The sequence below is a fragment of the Sorex fumeus genome, unplaced genomic scaffold (genome assembly GCF_029834395.1).
Source record: "Sorex fumeus unplaced genomic scaffold, SorFum_2.1 ptg000002l, whole genome shotgun sequence".
In the NCBI taxonomy this organism is placed as follows: Eukaryota; Metazoa; Chordata; class Mammalia; order Eulipotyphla; family Soricidae; genus Sorex; species Sorex fumeus.
In genome coordinates, this window is record NW_026606059.1 from 60,388,171 (window position 1) to 60,410,315 (window position 22,145).

General features: G+C 41.1%; 1 protein-coding gene across 1 annotated transcript in view; it reads right to left on the reverse strand.

Annotated features, from left to right (window-relative positions):
• Positions 1 to 2,509: 2,509 nt before the first annotated feature.
• MTBP (MDM2 binding protein) overlaps positions 2,510 to 22,145 on the reverse strand; it is an 86,235-nt gene continuing 66,599 nt past the window's right edge. The window contains exons 18-22 of the mRNA XM_056110582.1: positions 8,906 to 9,172; positions 5,355 to 5,595; positions 4,843 to 4,956; positions 3,295 to 3,360; positions 2,510 to 2,640 (exon numbers count right to left, since the gene is read on the reverse strand). Coding sequence (XP_055966557.1) covers positions 2,602 to 2,640; positions 3,295 to 3,360; positions 4,843 to 4,956; positions 5,355 to 5,595; positions 8,906 to 9,172 — 727 coding nt within the window. The 3' untranslated portion in view covers positions 2,510 to 2,601. The remainder of the gene's footprint in view (positions 2,641 to 3,294; positions 3,361 to 4,842; positions 4,957 to 5,354; positions 5,596 to 8,905; positions 9,173 to 22,145) is intronic.

A 22,145-nucleotide genomic window follows, 5' to 3' on the forward strand; every position in this document is an offset into this window, starting at 1 on the left:
GGTCCCCTGAATACCACCAGGAGTAATTCCTGAGTGCGAAGCAAAAAAAAGTAATTCCTGAGTAACCCCAGTGCATCGCCAGGTGTGACCTAGAAAGCAAAAAAAAAAAAAAAAACCAATGTTCAAGTACCCATCCCTCCACCAGTGCCCATTCTCCACCCTAAATGCTCCAGTATCCCTTCCCCCCTACCCCCCACTCCTTCCCACCTCCTACCTCTGTGGCAGGCACAATCCTTCTTAGTTTTTCTGTCCTTTTGGGTGCTATGGTTTGCAGTACAGGAAACAAGTAGCCATCATGTTTGGTCCATGAAAAGACTATCTTTTAAAACATTTACTTGTTATGAAATGGGGGCGAGGGTAGGTCATACCTAACAGTGCTTAGGGGCTGTACTTAGCTATGTGCTCAGGAGTGACCTCAGATAGTCCTCAAAGGATCTCATTCAATCAAATAGACTAATTCAACTTAATGAATCGATCACCACCGTCCACAGTGCAGAGGACAGCACAAGCATCAGCCACAAGCAAGGCAAGTAACTTTCTGCTGGAACTGTCTCCCTGGACCACGGAAAACGCTTCTGTTCCTCAGAGGAATGTTTGGTGCAAGGGGTACCTCTAAATTTTCATTACATTTCAGTAATCTAGACATTAGTCTTCCCTGTTCTTGGGTGATGTTCCAAGATACCCAGCACAAGTCTTACACTGTAACAGTACGGAACCTTGTATGTACACAGTACTACAATCTAATTTATAGGCGCTAGAGATGGTACAGCAGGTAAGGCACTTGCCTTGCACACAGTTCACCTGGATTCAATCCCCAGCACCCTGTATGGTTCCCTGGGCCCTGCCAGGAGTGATCCCTGTGCACAGAGCCAGGAGTAAGCCCTGGCTTTTGTTCGTGGACCACTGCAGAGGGTGGTCCATGAACAAAAAACCAAGCACATTTTAATTTATAAATCAAGCACAGTAGATTAGTGACAATTATAAAGTTAAAAATAGAAGTTTATTTTATTTTATTTTTTTGCTTTTTGGGTCACACCTGGAGATGCACAGGGGTTACTCCTGGCTCTATACTCAGGAATGACCCCATGGCAGTGCTCAGGGAACCATAGGGGATGCTGGGAATCAAACCCGGGTTGGCCGTGTACAAGATAAACATCCTACCTGCTGTGCTATCCCTCCAGACCCAAAAACAGAACAGTCTTAACAACGAATTTAAGAACCAGGGATGTGGGTCTGTGGGTAGAGTACATGAGCTGCATGTGTGAAGTCCTGAGTTCAATTCCAGGTACCATCCCCTCAAAATAAAATATAAAGTAAAATGTTTAAAAACAAAAACCAAAAAGAAAACCCTCAAAAAGCTACATTGTAGGGCCAAGAGATAGTACAGCAGTCAGGGTGCATGTGCCCAACCTGGATCCAATTCTGGTGCGACCCAGTCCCCAAGCATCACTGTGGGGAGCCCCAGAGACCCAGCCACCTCTGAGTGTGGCTGTGAGGGTCCTGGGGCACCACCATTGTGGCTAGGTAACCCCTGTATCGCTTGAGCAGCATCGCATGGGCCTCTGGCACTGAATTACCAGCCCAGCTGTGAGAAGCACAGCTGGTTCCCTGGGGCTCCGAGCGTAGCTTGGATACCTAATAAACAGCCTCTCAATGCATCAGCACAGCAAGCACACACACAGCGGGTAAATTTCTTTTAGTGTTCTATGTAAGAAAGGTAATTGCTTTCATTTTTTTAGAGACAAAACATTTTTTTAAGAAAGATATTTGACTGCATAAAAAAAGAAAAAAAACCCTGAAAATTTGAGGCACATTTTCTGTCCTGGCGATTCATCTGCATCTGAAACTAAGATATGAATGTACATATAATGGGGGATGTTGAATTGTTCTTATTCTTCGTATTTCTGCAGTTTCCAAATTTTCTGTGACAGGAAGATTTGAAAAATAATGCAAACTAAAGTCTGCACTGAGTCATTTTGCTATGTCGTATTTTCAGTTTAAACCCTGTTCTTCCTTTCCCATCCCCATGTACAGTGATTGTTACCATAGTGGTGGCTGTAGGGTATGGGTCCAGGTAGATGGTGAATTACTTGCCAGTACTTTCTCAATCATGAGCTGCCCAAAAGATAAGGTTGGTACTGTTGATAAACAGGAAAAAGTCACTGGCAATATCTTCCTTGGGTCCTAGCAATGTTTTTGGTATTGGGTCATATGTGGCAATGCTCAGAGGACTGTATGCAGTGCCGGGGATCAAACTAGGGTTGGCCTCATACAAGGAAAGCTCTAATAATTTAAAATAGGTCCAACAACAAATACGCTTATCAAGAAGTAAAGGATATCTCTTAATTTATTGGAATAATTAGTATACAGATAAAAGAATTAATTTTAACACTTAAAATAAGGTAAGCTATAAAATAAGCATACAATTAAAATACATTAATTGAGCACCCTAAAACTATATAAATATGGGATATTTATAAAATTATTAAGAACAATATACTGTCATATTCTTTAAATAAAGTCTGAAATCATTAGTTTCAAACCAAGGAAGTAGTAAAAAATAGTCTTCTTGATTTTTAATTGTCCAAAGAGCACACTCTGTTATTTCTTTCTTGTTTTTTCTAAGACCCATTCAATCACCTACAGGGAGAAAAAAATATTACTATGGTACACTTTAACTGAAAATACAAGCGAAAATTTTGAATGCATTAATAAACAGAAATATTTAAATAGGGAAAGAGCAAAATCTGAAAACATTTTATTTAAACATATTTTATTATATAATTTATTTGGATTTTTTTTTTTTTTTGGTTTGGGGGTCACAACTAGAACTGCTACAGGCTTATTCCTGGCTCTGCACTCAGGAATCATTCCTGGAGGGTCTCAGGGGCACCTTAAGGGTGCTGGGATGACACTGAGGTTGACTGTATGCAGGGAAAGACCTTGCCCACTATACCGTTTCTCCAGCCCCGAAAATGTTTTCAAAGGATCCCCCTTGCCCCCCCAAAGAATAAAACAAAATGCTGAAAAAAATCTAATTAAAGGAGGTTTTTCCTGCTCTTTGGATTAACTGCCTATTTTTACATCATTTCAGGAGCTCTGTTACCAAGTCACTTTTAAAAGAAATACCACCAAGTACTCTGTGGGAATAAGTCCACTATTAAGTATATTAAAGTGGCCAGGACAGAGTTGAAAAGAGCACTTTTTAATTCTTATCGCATGGAAGAAATTACCATTATAGCTGTCCTGAGAAAAACAGCAATTTGGCTGAATATATTTTCATGGGAATCATACCTGCTCAACATTTTTGTTTGCTGTCTTCTTCATTTCTTCAAATAAACCTCTTGAAGTTTTAAGATCCTAAACATAACAAAACACAGCGGTTCACAATTTGAATATCAAATCCAGGAACAGGTCATTAAGAGACACACTGAGGATCATCCCAGAATAATTAACCAGCGTCAATGTGATCAGGGACGTTCCAAAAGGACTCATTCAACATCAGCTTGGGGGAAACCATAACTTTTAAGCAAAAAAGAAATAAGGTGAATGCAAGCCCTCAAATAGCATGTTTTATTCAACTTTGTCAGAATATTTATTTTCCCACCATTGTTAAAACTATGGCATTCCTCTCTTTAGTTGCAATCTTCACATCTGCTAATTGCTGGTGGTCCAGTCATATTACAAATGAGAGGCTAAGCATCTTCTTGGAAGCTCTACACAAAGTTCTACACACAGCTTATTTATTGCTAGCTTTACAAGGAAGGGACGATGATAAGAGGCCAGTGGCTTTTCCCTGGTGGTATCCAGCTCTCTCTAAACAAGAGAAGATTTTCTACACTACTAGAGCTGGGGGAGAACCATGCACTCTATAAGTAGCTTTGTAAGAGAGGGATACTCAAGAGCAAGCTGAAAGGTCCCGCTTTGTGGATCTTTATTTAATTCCTACTTTTCACAGGGAGCTGTGCCCATTTTGTTGGTCCCCCCTCCTGCTCCCCCCCACCAAACTTACTCTCTGAAAATCCCAAGCCCCTCAGAGACTGTGCCAGGGGAAACAGATTGTTGCTCACTGGCATTTTTTGATCTTTTATTTCATTGCTTTGGGATCAGATCTTGCCTCTCCACCCAGAAATCACTCCTGGAAATGCTCAGGGGACCATTTGGGGTGCTGGGGGTTGAATACAGATTGGATGTATGCAAGGAAAACATGGCTTCAGCCCGCTCACTGGAATTCTAGGAGGCAGGCATTGTGGTGGCAGCTGCTTCTACTCTGTTGTTCCACACTTCTATGCACTTTTCTTGTTCAACAATGTATAAAACAAACAAACAAACAAAAACATTTCTGTCTTTCCTCTTTTCTTGGTTTCAGAACTCTGATGAATGCTGATGTTGTCTTTCTTGAGATATTTTTACAGAAATTGAAACAGACGCTCTGTAAGGCTGGAGAGACTCTATCACTATCTGAATTTTAGAAAACTGTTGAGTGGCTCAACTGTGCCATATCTTAGATGTAGCTGATAATGGGCCTAAAGTGAGAAATCGTGTTTTGATGGTACAGTAGTCTTTTCCCCATATACAAACTAATTAAACCTGCTTTTGAAGCTTATTATTATTTTCAGTCAATGACTCATTAGGGAAACAAATACTAAAGATACTAAAGTTAAAATGTACTTTCTATCTCTGAAATACAAAATATTTTGGCCTCTTTTTTTTTCATCTCCACTAAAAAGTGACAAGTTACATATTATCAGCATTAACAAAAAAAGTACTGAACATAACCTTATCAAAGAGAAACACTAGAACAAGACTTCCATTCTGCCAACAGTACAGAAAACAATGTACCTTTAGATAGAACTTGGAGATCTCAAAGAGACGCTGGCTACATGCAGTGAAACATTCATGAGCCTCGGGAATACTGTGTTTCTTCAGGGTTTCAGTAACGACTTCTTTCAGTATCTTGAAAAGAACATAAAGTAAGATTGATGTGTTGGGGGAGGGGAGGAAGATGCAACAATTATTTTCAGCTTTAGAGTTGAATTTTGGAGATGAAACAATCATTTGTGCTCAAACTTCACTTGCTCATGAAGACTAAAAATAGAGGAAAAGAGAGCTGTCACCTTTATCTGGTCTCATTTGTAACAGAACGCTGGCAGGAAACCTCTGCAGTAGACTGAGAGGCGTTCCCCCCTGGGAGTGAAGCATCAAAGTTCCATGTGTGTCGAAAAATGAGGAGAACAGTTTAAAGCAACTGGGAGGTGCCATTTCATGGCATTCCTCTAAAATTTTTAGACAAACGTTTAAAATGAATGAAATAAAGAACCTTCTTCCTACTTATCTGGGAAAGACAACTTTACCCGTGTGTGCTTCTGTGATCTTGATTCTTTAATCTGCCTCGAGGGTTTTGATTCACAGGCACCTTTTGGTCTTGAACTGGCCTTGGTGGTGGTGGCTTTTGGAGTTTTAGAGCTGAGACCTGCAGCAGAGGGACAGGCTGATCGTTCTGCCTGGGGGGTTCTGGAGGTCACTGCAGGAAGCTGGTGACTACCGCAGCTCGTATGTGAAAGAAGAGAATCTGAACTTTCTGATTTCACAAATCTGTTGAAAGGGAAACAGAACCATGGGATCAGTAAATGAACAATTTTTGTGTAAATGTCATAACTGTGGCCACTAAAACAAAATCTGGAGAAGACAGTTTTGTAGCCAATTTTGCTTTAAATAAAGCAGTTGTCAATACAGCATAAAGTTCCTGTTAGTTCTGCAAATGAGTGATTAAGAGTAGAACTCAATGAAAAACTGGGATTTTAGCTGAGAGAAAGCAACAAGCAATGCTACTGTAATCCTCCCTGCCAATTTAAAATTCCTCACCTAAATCAGCCACAGCATGCCAGCTGCTATATTTAGAGATCTAACACTCACCCTTCGAGTCTATAAACATTTTCGTTAATTTTAAGGAAGAAACTACAAGCTATTCTTATTACATCTAAACAACTGCCTGTGCAAGATAAATTATTATTAGAAATTACCATAAGATACTTGTTTCTTTATAAAAAGTTTGTTCATACAAAACCTCATTTTTTTTTTTTAATTTTTGGCTTTTTAGTTTGTTTTGTTGGCAACACCTGGCAGAATCCAGGAGATACTCACAACTCAGTGCTTGGGGGTTACTGTGGGGGTGCTTGAGGACCAGGCAGTGCTAGGGATTAAACCTAGGTGTCCTCTGGCACACATTCAAAAGAACAAAAGCAACCAGTGCTGGCGTGGATGTGGGGGGAAAGGGACGCTCTTTCACTGTTAGTGGGAATGCCGACCGGTCCAGTCTTTCTGGAAAGCAATATGGACATTCTTTCAAAAACTAAAAATTGAGCTTCCACATGAACCCACAATACTATTTCTGGGAATATATCCTGAGGGTGCAAAAAAGCACAGTAGAAATGACATTTGCACCTGTATGTTCATTGCAGTACTGTTCACAATAGCCAGAATCTGGAAACAACCTGAGCGCCCAAGAACAGACAACTGGTTAAGGAAACTTTGGTACATCTACACAATGGAATTCTATGCAGCTGTTAGAAGAGGTGAAATCATGAAATTTGCTTATAAGTGGATGGGCATGAAGAATATCATGCTAATTGAAATGAGTGAGAAAGAGAGGGACCAACATAGAAGGAGCGCACTCATTTGTGGAATATAAAATAACATAATATGAGACTGACACCCAAGAACAGTAGACACAAGGACCAGGAATATTGCCGCATAGTTGGAAGCCTATCTCATGAGCTGGGGGAGACGGCAGCTGGGATAGAGACGGGATCACTAAGACAATGATGTTTGGAGGAATAGTTTGGGATGGGAGATGTGCGCAAAAGTAGATAAAGGACCAAACCTGATGACTTCTCGGTGTCTGTAATGCAAACCATAATGCCCAACAGTAGAGAGAGATTATGGGGGAAACTGTCTGCCATGGAGGCAGGGGGGAGGCTGGGAAAGAGGGGGGTATACTGGGGACATTGGTGGTGCAGAATGTGCACTGGTGGAGGGATGGGTGTTTGATCACTGTATGGCTGAAACTCAAACATGAAAGTTTTGTAACTGTATCTCACGGTGATTCAATAAAAACAAACAAACAAACAACAATAACAACAACAACAAAAAACCCTGGATGTTCTAAATGTGAAGCACAAGGCTCCAGCCTTCAGTCACCTCCCCTGGCCCAATAGAGTCTTCTAACCCAGAGGCCACAGTGTACTTTCTTGAGGTACATGCTATCTTTTTATTAGCCACGAGGGAGGGCAAGGTCAGAAAAAGTTATGTTGCAAAATACAGTATTTCAAAAAAATAAATACAGTATCTCAAATGTTAACGGACTCACTTAGTTTTATCTGGCATCAAGAGAATCAGGAATCATTCCACAGCAGGGACAGAGTGTTCTAGCATCTTTAACTTTTCATAAAAAAGAGCTAGCAATCATGAACAACTTGGCAACTATGTATCTCACAGTGATTCAACTAAAAAAGAGTTCGGAGTTTCACTTTAACATATTTTGAGGGGCTTAAATAAAATAATCTAAGGCTTGCTTAACTGCCAGAAAGTCTATCTTCACAAAGGTTTTAAAGATTTACAAAAGGAATATGAGTGTTTATTTCACAAAAGTTTTACTTTTTAGTCTATGGACATTTCATTGACTGGAAAAGTGAACCCCAAACCAGAGAGACAGCTCAGTGGGCTGAGTTCATGCTTTTCATGCAGGAAGCTTGGTTAGTTCCCCCATATCACAGACTCCTGGGAGCACAATCAGGAGCATCCCTGAGCAGAGTCTGGAGTAGACCCTGAGCATCAGGTGGGCTGGAGAAACAGCACAGTGAGTGGAGTGTCTGCAATCCTCATGACCAGCTGAGGTTCAATTTCTGGCATCCCAGATGGTCCCAGAGCCCTGAGCACAGAGTTAGAAGTTAGTCATGAGTATCACCAGGTATGGCCTCAAACACAACTGTCACTGTCACTGTCCTACCATTATTCATTGATTTGCTTGAGTGGGGCCAGTGACATTGTGATACTTGTTGTTATTGTGTTTGGCATATCAAATACATCACTGGTAGCATGCCAGGCTTTGCTGTGTGGGTGAGACACTCTCAGTAGCTTGTCAGGTTCTCTGAGAGGGGCGGAGGAATTGAACTCCAGTCAGTGCAAAGCAAACACCCTACCCGCTGTGCTATCACTCCAGCCCAAACACAACAAAAATAGCAAAACAGAAACAAAACAACACCCAATTCCCCACCAAATCTATCTAGAAAAGTGTGTCACATAGGTATTTATAATGTAAATCTTTCCCCTATAGTTTATATGCAACAACTGGCTTTTTGTATAGGCCCGATCACCCACCTTTGTTTAAAGGGCCAATACAGGCAGGAAACAGTGAAAGGAGACAGAGGAGCAGCCCGCGGGGAGCAGCTGTTCCGCAACAGCCTCATCAGAGAGGAGTTCAAAGACGAGGCCCTCCAGTCCCATAGTCAACCCCCTGAAACCCCCCTAGTCCCACAGTCAACCCTCTGAGTCCCTTCCAGTCCCACAGTCAACCCTCTGAGTCCCTTCCAGTCCCACAGTCAACCCCCTGACAGCCCACAGCACTCATGGTCTCTCAACAGCTGAAGCAAAAAAACACTGGATTCATTTTTTCCTCCAGTGTTTTCTTTTTTCACCTTAGAAACCCAATAACCCACGGCTCCAAAATAAAAAAAAAAAATTCCTGGTAGGAAGGAAGGAATCTAAACTCTAGGTCAAAAAAAGGACTTAAAACTATGTAAGAACATGGCGGGGAAGAGGGGAGGGTTGGCCCGAGAGACAAAAGTAAAAGAAGAAGAACCGAAACTTTCTGTCAAGATGATACTTCCGGGAGGTCCCAGCGCACCTTTTGCGGGGGTAAGCACAGTTCCCATCCTTCGCCCCTCTTTTCAGCCGGGCCCCCTCAGGACGCCGCTCGCTCTGCAGGGCTTCCCCATCTGGGACACTGCCAGGCTCGGACAGGACGGCGGGGGACGGCAGCGGGCTCAGCACGGTGGGGACTGGGACGCTGTCCCGGGTGCAGGTGGTCTGGGTTTCATATCGAATGAGACGAGACTGCAGCTCGGAAAATCCCCCATCTCTCTCCAAGGCTTTTCTGTCATCCAAGCAGTATCTGGACAGGAGAGATCATGACAGTCAAGGCCTTGGGACAGCTGCCCCCTCACGAGAGAACACGGCTCAACAAGCTTTTATCAGACTTTCGAGTAACACCTAGAAGCTGAGGGACTGGCCAGCTTCCCTCCCCAGCTCAGTTTTATTTTCCAGCCAGGTAGGTGAGGTGGATGATGAAGTGAATCCTCAGGCTTAATTTTCAAAATAACAGTTACTTTTTCAAGGCTTTAAACATATCTCTACCAACCCCTGACTTCTCAGCCTGGCTGACATGTAACACCGAGATGCTGACTTCTTGGCTACAAAGGGAAAAGTTTGTTTTCTTTGTTTTGGGGACATACTCGGTGATGCTCAGGGCTCTGCACGCAGGAATTGCTCCTGGTGGTGCTCAGGGAACCATACGGGACGCTGCGGATTGAACCTGGGTCAGTTGTGTGCCAGGCAAGTGCTCTGCCTGCTGTACTATCTCTCTGGCCCCAAAAGTCCATTTTCAAAACAAAGACTTAAAGCAAGTAGATTAAAAGGCTCAACAAATACTCAGAATATTTTGAAATTTTTCTTTGAAACTCACCTTCTACCTTATTCATTAACATATGGGTTTTTTTGGAGGGGGGGCAGTGGGCACTTCCCACAGAGGTGCTCAGGGGCCACCCAGGGGGTGTTCAGGTGACCAAGTGGTTGCCCAGGATTGAAGCAGAGGATCCAGCAAATAAAGCATGTGTGCCAGGCCTCCCATCCATCTCCCAGGTCCTCACTTTCACCTTACTGACTGATGCTGTTTCCTCCAAGCCCTTCTGTGATCTCTAGGCACCTCACTTACTCAGTAACTCCGATTCAGAGAATCAGTGAAATGTTAGATCAGTGGAAACCCCGTCTTGTTACAAATGATCACACCAGGAAAGTCAGCGCAAGGGTGTATGGTACTAGAAAGCTCTTCACCTCCCTTTCTACAGCTGCATTAAGAAAACACAAATGATTTTTCACTATGTGATGCAGTAACCCCTGTGCATCACCAGGTTTGACCCAAAAGCAAACAAACAAACAAAAACTGAAACCTTTTTCTGTTTATGTGTCCTCTTCACCCGAAGAGTTCTAAAATATTCCCTTCATTAGCTGCCCCCAAAGGTGTATCAGCATGTTAACATCAATTGTTTGACAGAGGTTTTAGGACATCTATTTTCTTGTCTGAACCTGATTAGAGAACAAAGTAGGTGGCAGAACTTCCTGGATTTAAATATGGTTCCACCACTGACAGACGAGCTCTGTGCATCTGGTGAAACTGCTCATTGTATCTATGCTCTGTTACTTAGGCATAATACATAATATAGAATGAGAGATTCTAAGAAGTTGTCTCAGAAAGCTACCTTCTTAATAAAAATATTTTTAAAAATAAAAATGAAGCTATTTTTATTTATAAATATAAAAATTGCCTACTGATCACCATGCAGTGGAAGCTAGAGCTACTAAAATGACAACATCTAACAATAAATAATATTTTATTCTCCAGAAAAAGATTATGAGGGGAAAAGTAAATAAAGATATAATCCTATGTTGTATAAATTCAACAATAAAAGTCAAGTAATTCAACTCATCTTAAAAAGCATTATGTGACCTTGAGCAGTTTAAATATTTTTCATATGTTCCTTAGGCCAGGTTCAATGAAATATGTTTCTAATTCCTAATTCACGTTTAACGTACATCATTAAATAGGCTCCCATATCATACGTGTAACTTCAAAACAAAAAAAAAAAAAGTCCAAGTTTCTATATTCTCTGTGAGCACTTTCTGTAACTTCCAGGGTTGGATTTAAATTTCCCCTGCTTAGAAAGCACACATTTACAGTAAAGAAACTTCAGTCACTGTGGAAGTTTATGTGATAGTGCAATAGGTATATAGCAGAGACAAGCATGCTGTATAATGAAATGTATAATGAATTAAAACTTCAGAACATTATATGTGTATAAATGAGTAACTAAAGCTGCGGGCGGAGATTTAAGCCTATCAAAAATAGGGCTCAAACTATTACTAGTGCTCAAACCCTTTAACATTCTGATTAATGGCCTTAAAGAACACACTTTTATACATTCCCTAAGTTTACATGCACCATTACATTTCTTTCTACAGACAATTAAACACAGAAGAAAAAAGTGGGGAGGACACAGGATCATCAAATCTAAACTTTTGGTCCCTATCTAAAACAAAAAACAAAACAAAACAAAAAAACAAAAAAAAAACATGGCCCTTCTTAAGGAAAGAGAACATTTCTAAAATGAGTACGAAACCTCAAAAGACCTCAATGGCTAAATGATTCTGAGAGAGAAGAAGAATGGAGGCATCATGTGCCCTAATTTTAAATTATATAGCAAGGCACCAGTAATCACAACGATCTAATAGCAGAACAAAAACAGGCAGAGAGATCAATGGAACAGAATGGAGAGCACTGGAAGAAATACACAGACATGAACAGCTAATCTGTGATAAAAGCTTACACAGTGAAAAGAAAGTCTCTTCAACAAACGGTGTGTGGGCAACTGAACTACCAAAGGCCAAAGAAATAAGCTAGGTCAACACTTAACAGTATACGAAAGAAATAAAATCGAAATGGGTTAAAGATAAGTAGCAGGCCTGAAGCCATCAATACCCAGAGGAAACCGTAGGTGATACAGCCCTGGACCTCAATACCAAAGGTGTTATTTGGAGACTCAACTCCAAAAGCAAGGTCAAAGAATAAGCAAATGGAGTGACACAAAATTAAAAGGAAAAGAAATCTTTTAGAGCAGCAAAAGAAACTCTGACGAGGAAAGGGGTGAGATAGCTCAATGGGCAAAGTGCATAGAGAAGACCCTGAACTAGGTCTCTGGCATGTCTTCTCTGCCCCCGGCAGCTCTATCATGGACTCTGATAGAGTCTGGTCTGGCCCTGGTGGTCCCCAAGTACTGCTACAGTCCTGCACCCTGGACCCTGCTCGGGAAGCCCTCATAAGAGAGATGAAGATTCCCACAGATAAAAGAGGCAACCCAGCAATTGAGACATCTGTACATCCTGCAGATGAGAGGGGGCTAACATCCACAACACAGAGCCACAACTCCACAACAATCACAAAATAAAGTGACTGTCCAAAACATGATCCAAGCTCCTGCTCAAACACTCCTCCAAAGAAGACAAATACCCACAGACTGGGAGAAATTATTTGCCCACCACTCATCCGACAAAGGGTTAATAGCCAAGATGTATAAAGACCAAGTAGAACTCTGCAAAGAAACAACAAAAACCCTGTCAAAAATGGGGGGAAAAGAGATAAACAGGAAATTCTTCAAAGAAGTGCAAATGGCCAAAAAGCCTATGAAAAATGCCCCAAATCACTAATCATCAGGGAACTGCTAATCAGAACAACCACAAGATCTCACCTCACACCAAAGACACTGGTACGCATCAAAAGGAACAGCAACCAGTGTTGGTGAGGAAGTGGGGAGAAATGAATCTCACTCACTGCTGGTGGTAATGTTGAATGGTCCAGCCTATTTGTAAGACAATATGGACATTTCTCAAAAAAACTAGGAATTAAGCTTCCATATGACCCAGCAATTCTACCTCAGGGATATATCCCAAAGCCCCAAATGCATGATGCAGAAACAACATCTGCAGTTGTATGTTCCCTCCAGCACTTTATATAATAGACCAAATATGGGAACAACTTAAATACCCATGAACAGAAGACAAGATCTAAAAAAAACCACTATGGTATATATACAGAGTGGAATGCTACTCAGCTGTTAGAAAAGATAGTCATACAATTTGCTGCAATGTGGAGAGTTCCATGTTAAGTGAAATCAATCAGAAGGAGAGGAACAGACTCAGAATGATTTCTTATATAATGAGATATGAAGAAACCTCGTAGGGAATGTCCAATACCCTGTGGAAAAAGAAAGAAGAGCAGGAGAACTGGTCTTCCATAGGAAGCTTGGCACTGGGACTGGGGTGGGGGTGGGGGATCAGCTAGAGAAGGGAACACTAGGACAATAGGGAGGAGGAAAGTGCCTGGCACAGAGGCAGGCTGGGGGTGGGAGGGAAACTGGGGACACTGGTGGAGGGTAGTGGGCACTGGTGAAGGAACTGGTGTTCAAACAATATACACCTAAAATGCAATCATATATATCTTTGTAACTTTGTAATTTGCAGTGACTCAATAAGAGAGTGAAAATAAAATATATATTCGGTTAAAAAAAAGACATACAGGTGGTCCACAGAAATGTGAAAATACGCTTAGTATCACTAATCATTTGGGAAGTGCAAATCCAAACTGCAGCGAGTTAGCACCTCACACTGGTGAGAATGGCGCTATCTGAAAGACTGGAAACTACAAACACTGGTGAGGATATGGAGTAAAAGGAACTCTGCTGGGGGGAAGGTAGCCTCTGTGGAAAAGAGCAGGGAGATTTCTTTAATAGATGAAAATGGTTCCTGGGGGGCTGCCAACTTGGCATGTGAGAGCCTCATGCGCGTCTTGATCCACAGCTCCCCATGGCTCAAAGCCAACAGCAGCCCCCGTGTACCACCAGGCGTGGCTTGCAAACGGAAAAAAAATATTAAAACAAAGTAAATATATGGAAATTCCACAAGATGTAGCAACAGCACTTCTAGGCATACAAAAAGACTCATCTGAAACTTGCACCCTATGTGTACAACAGCCAAAACAGGGAGTCACCCTAAATGCCATCAAGCAAGTATTGGATAAAGAATCGGTGGCTGATATACTCGGTGAAATACTACTCTACTATTAAGGAGGAGGAAATCATACCTTCTGGGATAAAATGAATGAAACGAGGTGATAATATGGGAAATAAGCTATGAAGTCAAAGATAATCATCAGCTGAGTGGAGTCATGTGGAATAAGACATACACTTTTATCTGAAAACTGAGACTGAGCTAAAAGAGATAGTACAGGTTTAAGGCATTTGCATTGCAAGGTTGAACTGGCTTCCAACCCAGGTGCGACACACAGAACCTCAAACACTACCAGGAATGATCCCAATTGTACAGCCAGGAGTAAGTCATGAGTACTGCTGGTCGTGGCACAAAATTCCCCCTACCACCAAAAGAAAGAAAAAGAAATAAAAATTTGGATCATAGGTACAAATAATAAATAGAGGAATTATTGGAATTTTCTGTGACATTTAATTTTAAGACCTTTATTAAAATTAAAAAGAGGGGAAAACAGAAAAATATATCCTTTTAATCAAACTTTAACATACCAGGGAAAACATTTTCTTGCTTAAACATAATTAAGGGAAACTGTGTGCAAATAAAAAGTTAGACTTGTAATTATTTCACAAAAATAGTGTATAGCTAAAATATAAATCATTTAAATAAAAGGAAATAACTTTCCTTAAATTTATGAAACAGTAAAACCTGATGAAGTGGCATTTCTTATCTTTTTATGATTAGTATGAGTAGTTATCTCTGAGTTGTCTGTGGATAACAAAACAATTTAAAATTTTTATCTATTTGTATCATTTAGATTTAAATTAATATTCCATTCATTCAGGAATTCTTTCAGAAATGATTATTATGGGATATTTTAGTTTCTATTGTTCATTTCTTTTTTTGGTGGGGAGGTCACACCCAGCGATGCTCAGGAGTTACTCCTGGTTCTGCACTCAGGAATTACTCCTGGGTGTGCTCATGGGACCATATGAGATGCTGGGGATCGAACCTGGGTCAGCAGCATGCAAGGAAAATGCCCTATCCACTGTACTATCACTTCGGCCCTCTCTATTGTTCATTTCAAGTTCTCAAATTCTTATTTAAACTTCCCCTCCCATCCTTCACATACTCATACACAAATTTAATGTTGTCACCTATATCGATATGCTGTTCCTAATTGTTGCTACATGACCTGCTTTCAGTCTGGGGCTATTGCTCCAATATATACAACACTTTCTGTAAGGCTGGGGTGTAGCCCAGTTTTAGACCTGCCTTGCAAGGGTGAGACTCTGGGTTTGATAACTCACATGGAAAAACGTATCTTGTATCACCTGTCATCCCATTGCTCATCGATTTGCTTGAGCAGGAGCCAATAATTTCTCCATTTGTCCCTGTCACATGCTAGTATAGCCCAATGGCATCTGCTAGCTCCAGGAACACAAAGAGCCTCAAAGCATTTGTTCAGGATCTTGATGAAGAAGTCTGACCATCTCGTAGGTGGGTGGCCACGCATTCTTTTGATGTCCCATGGAATCCAGTCGGTAACAGCTCTAGTCCAGCAGTCATCTCCAAATCGCATTACATGTCCGCCCATCTGATTTTAGACACCTTGGCAAATGAGACAGTGTCCCTGATTCTCGATCACTGATGGAGGTCGGAACTCCAGATTCCTTCTCTCATTTGAGTGAAACGTGATATTCCAAGCATCACTCTTTCGATTCCTCTTTGGGATACCCGAATAGCATTATTATCCTATTTTTGTAGGGTCCAGGTCTTTGAGGCATAAGTTAGTGCAGGAAGAATGGTGGAGTTGAAAAGATGTGCCTGGAGTCGGAGATTCTTCGTCCTCCTAACCACTTCTTTGATGCTCTTGAAGGCATTCATGCAGCTCTCTTCCTACTGTGCAGTTCAGGTGGCAGATCATTCATCATGTTGAGTTCTTGACCTAGGTACACATAACTGTTGCATTCAGAGATGTTCATTCCGTTGAGAGCAAATGGAACATCAGGAACTAGTCCGTTTCTCATGAACATTGTCTTTGTGAGATTCAGCTGTAGTCCGACCTTACCATACCCACGGTTTAAGTCACCTCAGAGTCTCACCCTTACAAGGCGGGTCTAAAACTGGGCTACACCCCAGTCTTACAGAAAGCGCTGTATATATTGGAGCAACAGCCCCAGACTGAAAGCAGGTCATGTAGCAACAATAAGGAACAGGTTGAATTCCTGCTGCTTAGCTAATATTTGGTGTTATTAGAATGATGTCATTAGCAAAGCAGAGGTGGTATAGTTGTCGACTGTCTATCTTCACTCCCATTCCTTCCCATTCCAGTCTTCGCATGTTGTTATCAAGGGTGGCACAGAAGAATTTCAGTCAAATAGTGTCGCCCTGCCGAACGAACCCCTCTTGATGAACACTACCTCATAGAATGGTGAGATCCTGGTGGTGATCTGTAATACAGCTCACAGAGGATCCTGATGCACTGAGTTTGAATGCCCTGTTTGGCAAGGGCATCAATGACCACTTCAGTCTAAACAGAATCAAAGGCCTTCTTTAAATTGATGAACGTTAGACAGAGCGGTATCTTGAACTCTTGCAAAACCTCAATGAGCTTGGTCACTGTGTGGATATGGTCGATCAAGCTGAATCCTTTTTGGAACCTGGCTTGCTTGCATGGCTGTCCTTCATCTAGTGTTCTGCCAATCCTATTCAGGATGACTCGAGTGAATAACTTGTAGATGACGGACAACAGGCAGATCGGGCAGATAGTTGCCAATGTCATGGATGTCTCCCTTCCTGTACAGTAGAACGGTCCTGCTGGTTTTCCATTGGGATGGAACCTTGCATTCAGACAGGTAGCGTGTGAAGAGCCGAGCCGGAGTACTGACGAGTAATGGTGGCAGAATCTTCAGGTGTTCAGGTCTGACTTGTCTGGACTGGGTGCTGTATGCTTCTTTACTGATAAAATGGTGTGTTGGATTTCGGAAGGGAGAACGTTGGAAATGACATATCCATCCTGCAGAATTTGGTATGTGGGCAGTTGGACATGGCTATATGAAGAATAACAATGTCACAGGGAGCTTAGCTTTATTGGGTTACACCCATCACAGTGTTCCCTAGTCACTCCCAATCCTCTGTTTATCTGTAAACTCTTCTTCGTGCTCTCCTCCCCAGCCAGTTAATCACCTTTTCTCCCTAATCAGATTCTGTTAGCTTGTAAGATCAGATCCTTCTAAGGACATTGAACTTGTATTATAAGTTATGTCTTTTGCATAGTTTACCTTAAAGCAATGTCCTTTCTGTATGGACACAGGAAGACAGTTATTATTATGCTTTGTAACTTGGGAGTTGATTGAGTCCTACTGAGTCCATCTGCTTTCTTGACTCAGTTGCCCTTAGTTCCTAGCACCCCAAAAGCAGGGTCCTGACAAGGGACTGAATGGACCCAGGGCAAGCTGTGAGCTACCCTAGCATTGAAATGGGCTAGGCCAAAGCACCACGATACTCAACTATAAGTTGAGCGCACGATCATGGACAAATGCTGTCATGATCCAAAAGAAAGTAATGATGAGACTCGGACCCTGCTGGGGCTAAGAAGACTAACCTGGCCTGAGGACTGTGAAGGTGAAGGTGAAGGCCCTCCCGTTGATCGTCGATTTGCTCGAGCGGGCCCAGTAACGTCTCCATTGGAGACTTTGTTGTTACTGTGTCTGGCATATCGAATACTCTCGGTAGCTTGCCGGGCTCTCCGAGAGGGGCGGAGGAATCGAACTCTGGTCGGCCATGTTGGCCGCTTGTAAGGCGAACGCCCTACCGCTGTGCTATATATATATATATATATATATATATATATATATATATATATATATATATATCTCAGAGATTCGAGTAAAAGTTGTGGATAACATTTTCCATTGCCCTTCTAGAAGACATGATAGATCCATCAGGACATTGGAGGGTAGTGATCTTGGTCTTATAGTTGGCGACGGACAGGCAGGTGTTGTAAAAAATTTTCCCAGCTTCCGCCACATCAGCCAATACTGCTGCTCTTCTCTCTTTGAGGTCTTCATTTATTGCTTCTCTGCACAGCTTTGCGAGCTTGGACATTAGCTTGTGATTGCCTGAGGCTCATGCCAAACCACGCTGGCAAATGAGCTCAAGAGTTTCCAAAGACAGGCATCTTTTTGTGGTTTTCTCTCTCGGTGTTCCTCGAACAATCGTGGAGGTGCTGAGCCAGTTGATAGTATTCTTTGTCGATGTTGTCAACGACGGCATCTTCCCACATTGCTGCAATAGTGCCAAAGAGCTTCCAGTTGGTGGTCGTTCTTGGCGTTCTCTTCTTAAACTTTACAGCCCTTTCTCCCTGCTCTGTGAAATAGAATTTAGCATGAAGGAGACGGTGGTCTGATCCCATTTGGAATTTTGTGACAACAGCGACATCAGTCAGGCAAAACCATCGACTGAATATGATGTGGTCAATAAGTATGGAAAAGTAAGTATCTAAATACAGTAAAAATCTGTTCTGTATACTCTGTTTTGTTTTGTGGCTTTGGACAACACCTGGTCCTCCTAGGGCTCCTTCCAGCGGAGCACTCAGAGGGCTACATGAGGCTGGAAATCAAACTGAGGTTCCCCATGCAATGTATTCATCTCAGTCCTTTGAACTACCCCTTGGCCCTCTATATATTCTTCCAAAAATCAAAAGTTCTTATTTTGAGAAACTATGTTCTCATTTCTTTAAGGTAAAGGCATAGCCCTGGAATTCTTAAATCACAAGGTATTAGTGTGTTTAGTTTTGTAAGAATCTTCAAGATCTTTTTAAAAATTTTTTTTTTCTTTGTGGGGTAGGTGTTGGAGCCACACTCAGCTGTGCTCAGTGCTGAGTGCTCAGTGTTTACTCCTGGCTCTGTACTCAGGAATCATTTTTGGCAGTGGGCAGGGGACCATAGCTGTGCTGTAGACTGAACCTGAGTTGTCTGTATGCAAGAGAAGTGGCCTACCAGCCGTACAATCTCTCTGGCCCCTAGATCCTATTCTAAGGAACATAACTCAATGCAAACTCCCACTAGCAATGCATAAGAGTTCGGATTGGTCCTTCTTCTTGCTAATATTTATTGCTCTTTTTAACACTCTGGCAGTAGGGCAGAATTTTATTTTAAAGGTATACTATAATTTACTTAACCAAGCCTCTAAAGTTAGGCATTACTCTTAATGTTCTCTTAAATAACACTGAAAAATACTCTCCCTTAAATACTTTCAAAGTACATCACTAATTTTTCACTAGCTAAATAAATCAGATGTTATGAATAATTGGAATTTTTCCCCATTTCACACTAAGATTAATTCCAATATCTATACTTCAATTTGCCGGAGGTTGCTATGGAGTCTTTCTGAAAATTATTTTTTATTTTACGTAACTATGAACTGCTTAAGAGATGCTCAGATGCTTGCCTTGCATGAAGCTGGCTGCAGTTTGCTTGCTGGCACTCTCAGCACTTCCAGGAGTGGCCCCTGAGCTCAGAGCCCGAGTGAATCTCCATCACAGCCATGTGGACCCCAAAACACAATAGCAGCAACAAAAGTGGCTAGTTCAAGGTAACATTATTTTTATATACGTATTTAATTACTGGCCATTGAATAAATTCCCTTACTACTTCTAGTAATCTATCAGGTTTCTTCTGTTCAAATAAAACAAAACAAAATCCAGTAACAAGACATTCTTTTGGCTTTCTTTCCAATACATATGACTCTTTTAAGAAATTTAGTTTTCCTTATTTTAATTTATTGCCTAGAACCTAGTGGTAAGAATGTGTATCTTTTCAACTTGGATCCGATTTGTTAGGATGATTCATTTTCCTGCTAAACATAAAGTGAATATTTTACCATTGATATCAAACTTTAAATCTCATTACTCTTATATATTCTTTAGATAGCTCTTAAATTTGTACTGTTATTTTCATTATCTTGACAGCTTTTAGTTTCTCAAAATATTTTGCTTGAAATACCCAATTTATCAACTCTTCAAAAGACAATGAGATTTCTTTTTAATGACAAAACCCAAGCATTCACTTCCATGCTTTAAAAAGAAAAGTTTTTTTTCAGGGGCTAGAGACTGCTGGACATTCTGAGTGATGTTGCATGCAGGAGGCGGGTGGGGTCCCCTGTACCACATGATTACCTGACACTGCTGGGAGCAGCTAAGCACCCTCTAGATACCAGAAACAAAAATGAAGAGTTTTCAGTGTGAGGCTCCCTTGGGAAACTGAAAATGAGGATGGGAGATGCGTGCTGAAAGTAGACTATAAACCGAACATGATGGCCATTGAATACCTCTATTGCAAACCACAACACCCAAAAGGAGAGAGAGAGAGCAAAAGTGAATGCCCTGCCACAGAGGCAGGGTGGGGTTGGTGGGTCGGGGTGGGGGTGGTGGGAGGGATGTTGGGACCATTGGTGGTGGAAAATGGGCACTGGTGGAGGGATGGGTACTTGACCATTGTATGACTGAAACGCAAGCATGAAAGTTTGTAAGTCTGTAACTGTACCTCATGGTGATTTACTAATAAATTTTTTTTTAAAAGTCTAAATTGAAAAAAAGAAAACTGAAACTGAAAGTACTGTATGATTCAGCAAAACCACTCTGAAGCATTTATCTGAAAGATATGAAAACAATGATTTGAAAAAATATTTTCACACATGTTCCCAACAGCACAATAGCCCAAACATGGACTCAACCTAAATGCTTGCCCATGGGTGACTGAAGAAAGCACTTGCAGTATGATACTCAGTAAAATATCAGTCTGCTATTAAAAAGATGGAATTGTGCGTTTTTTGAGAACATGGTTAAAGTTGTTGATGATGAGGTCAAGTGAAGTAAGGAGGAAATGAAAGACAATTTTGCTGGATAATTTGACTCACATGTGGAATACAGAAAAAACAAAGCCAAAGGACTTGCAAAAAATAAGAGATATAACTCTTAGGGGAGGGAATGGGGAGTACTAGAACTTTGGAGGCTGGGCCCGCAGAGAAATTCACTGTACTCCTGAAATTAATTAAAACAAAATTTTTAAATAAAATGTGTTTAAAAATAACTTTTATTTCTATTGCCTCTAAAAGAAAGCGTAAACTCCTTGCTATGTCAACAATCATTATTATGATTTTATGATCCGATCTCACCATAATAAAGTGTATTAGTCAGGCCTATTCAAAATGAAAAATGTGATGGCATCTTTATTGAATATGAACCTCTATTCCTCATTCCTCCCCAGCTATTTCCTTTATTGCCAGGTAAATTCTAATTTATTCTTCCCAACTAAGTTTAGATATCTGCTTTGAAATTCAAACAATTCCTGGCACTTACTCACTCTATTCAGAGTTATGCACCTGAACTCTACCTCTTATTGATGTGCTACTCAAACCCTGTGTTTCTACATAGTCTCTTCTGTCATCAGTCCCCAAGCGAGTGACTGTCAGGGAAGTATTTTAAAGTTTGCATGAAATAAACACTAAGTTTACAAGCAAAGACAAACAGAATGTTCCAGTCATTCACTAACCTATTTTTTGAAAAATTGTTCTCATTCCTTGTTGTTGTGATGATCAGCCTGGCCAGCAGTGGTACTCACCCGTCTAGCTGTGGTACGTGCTGAGTACCACACACCAGGCTGTGGTTCTTGCACATTTTGTCATGGTGCTCACCAAGAGTTGCATATTAATTGTGGTGATCGCAACGTTACCTTTCGGAGGAAGAGGAGTGGGTCTCACTCTTTAGCTGTGGGGCGCATACATTTTCTAGTTGCTGTGTTCACTAAGAGTGGCTAGAGCGCTCACACACCTTTGTCAACACTCAGAACATCCGGGTGTTATACCCACAACAGCAAAAAAGTGTGCACAATTACCATGCTACAAACAGAAAAGCATTTCACTTATGGCTTCTGAGCAATTAAAATGTAATTTAGGGACCAGGGAATATTCGTGTGACCAGAAGTCTATACATCCATAACATAAAGACCAAAATAATTTTGATTAAAATTTCTATAAATTTCTATAAAACTCATTGATCATCAAATAACAATTTGGTTTTATTTCAGTAGGAGAAAAATGATGTGTGTGCACTGCTTTGCTTTTTACTTTTTCTTTTTTTTCCAGAGTCCACAAACTGATTTTAATATTTCAATTATTCAGAAGTCAAAATGAATTTTACAATGATACGGAACGTGGTATATTTGGATACATTTTCTCTTTAACTCTAGATCTCAATTTCTGTCACTGTC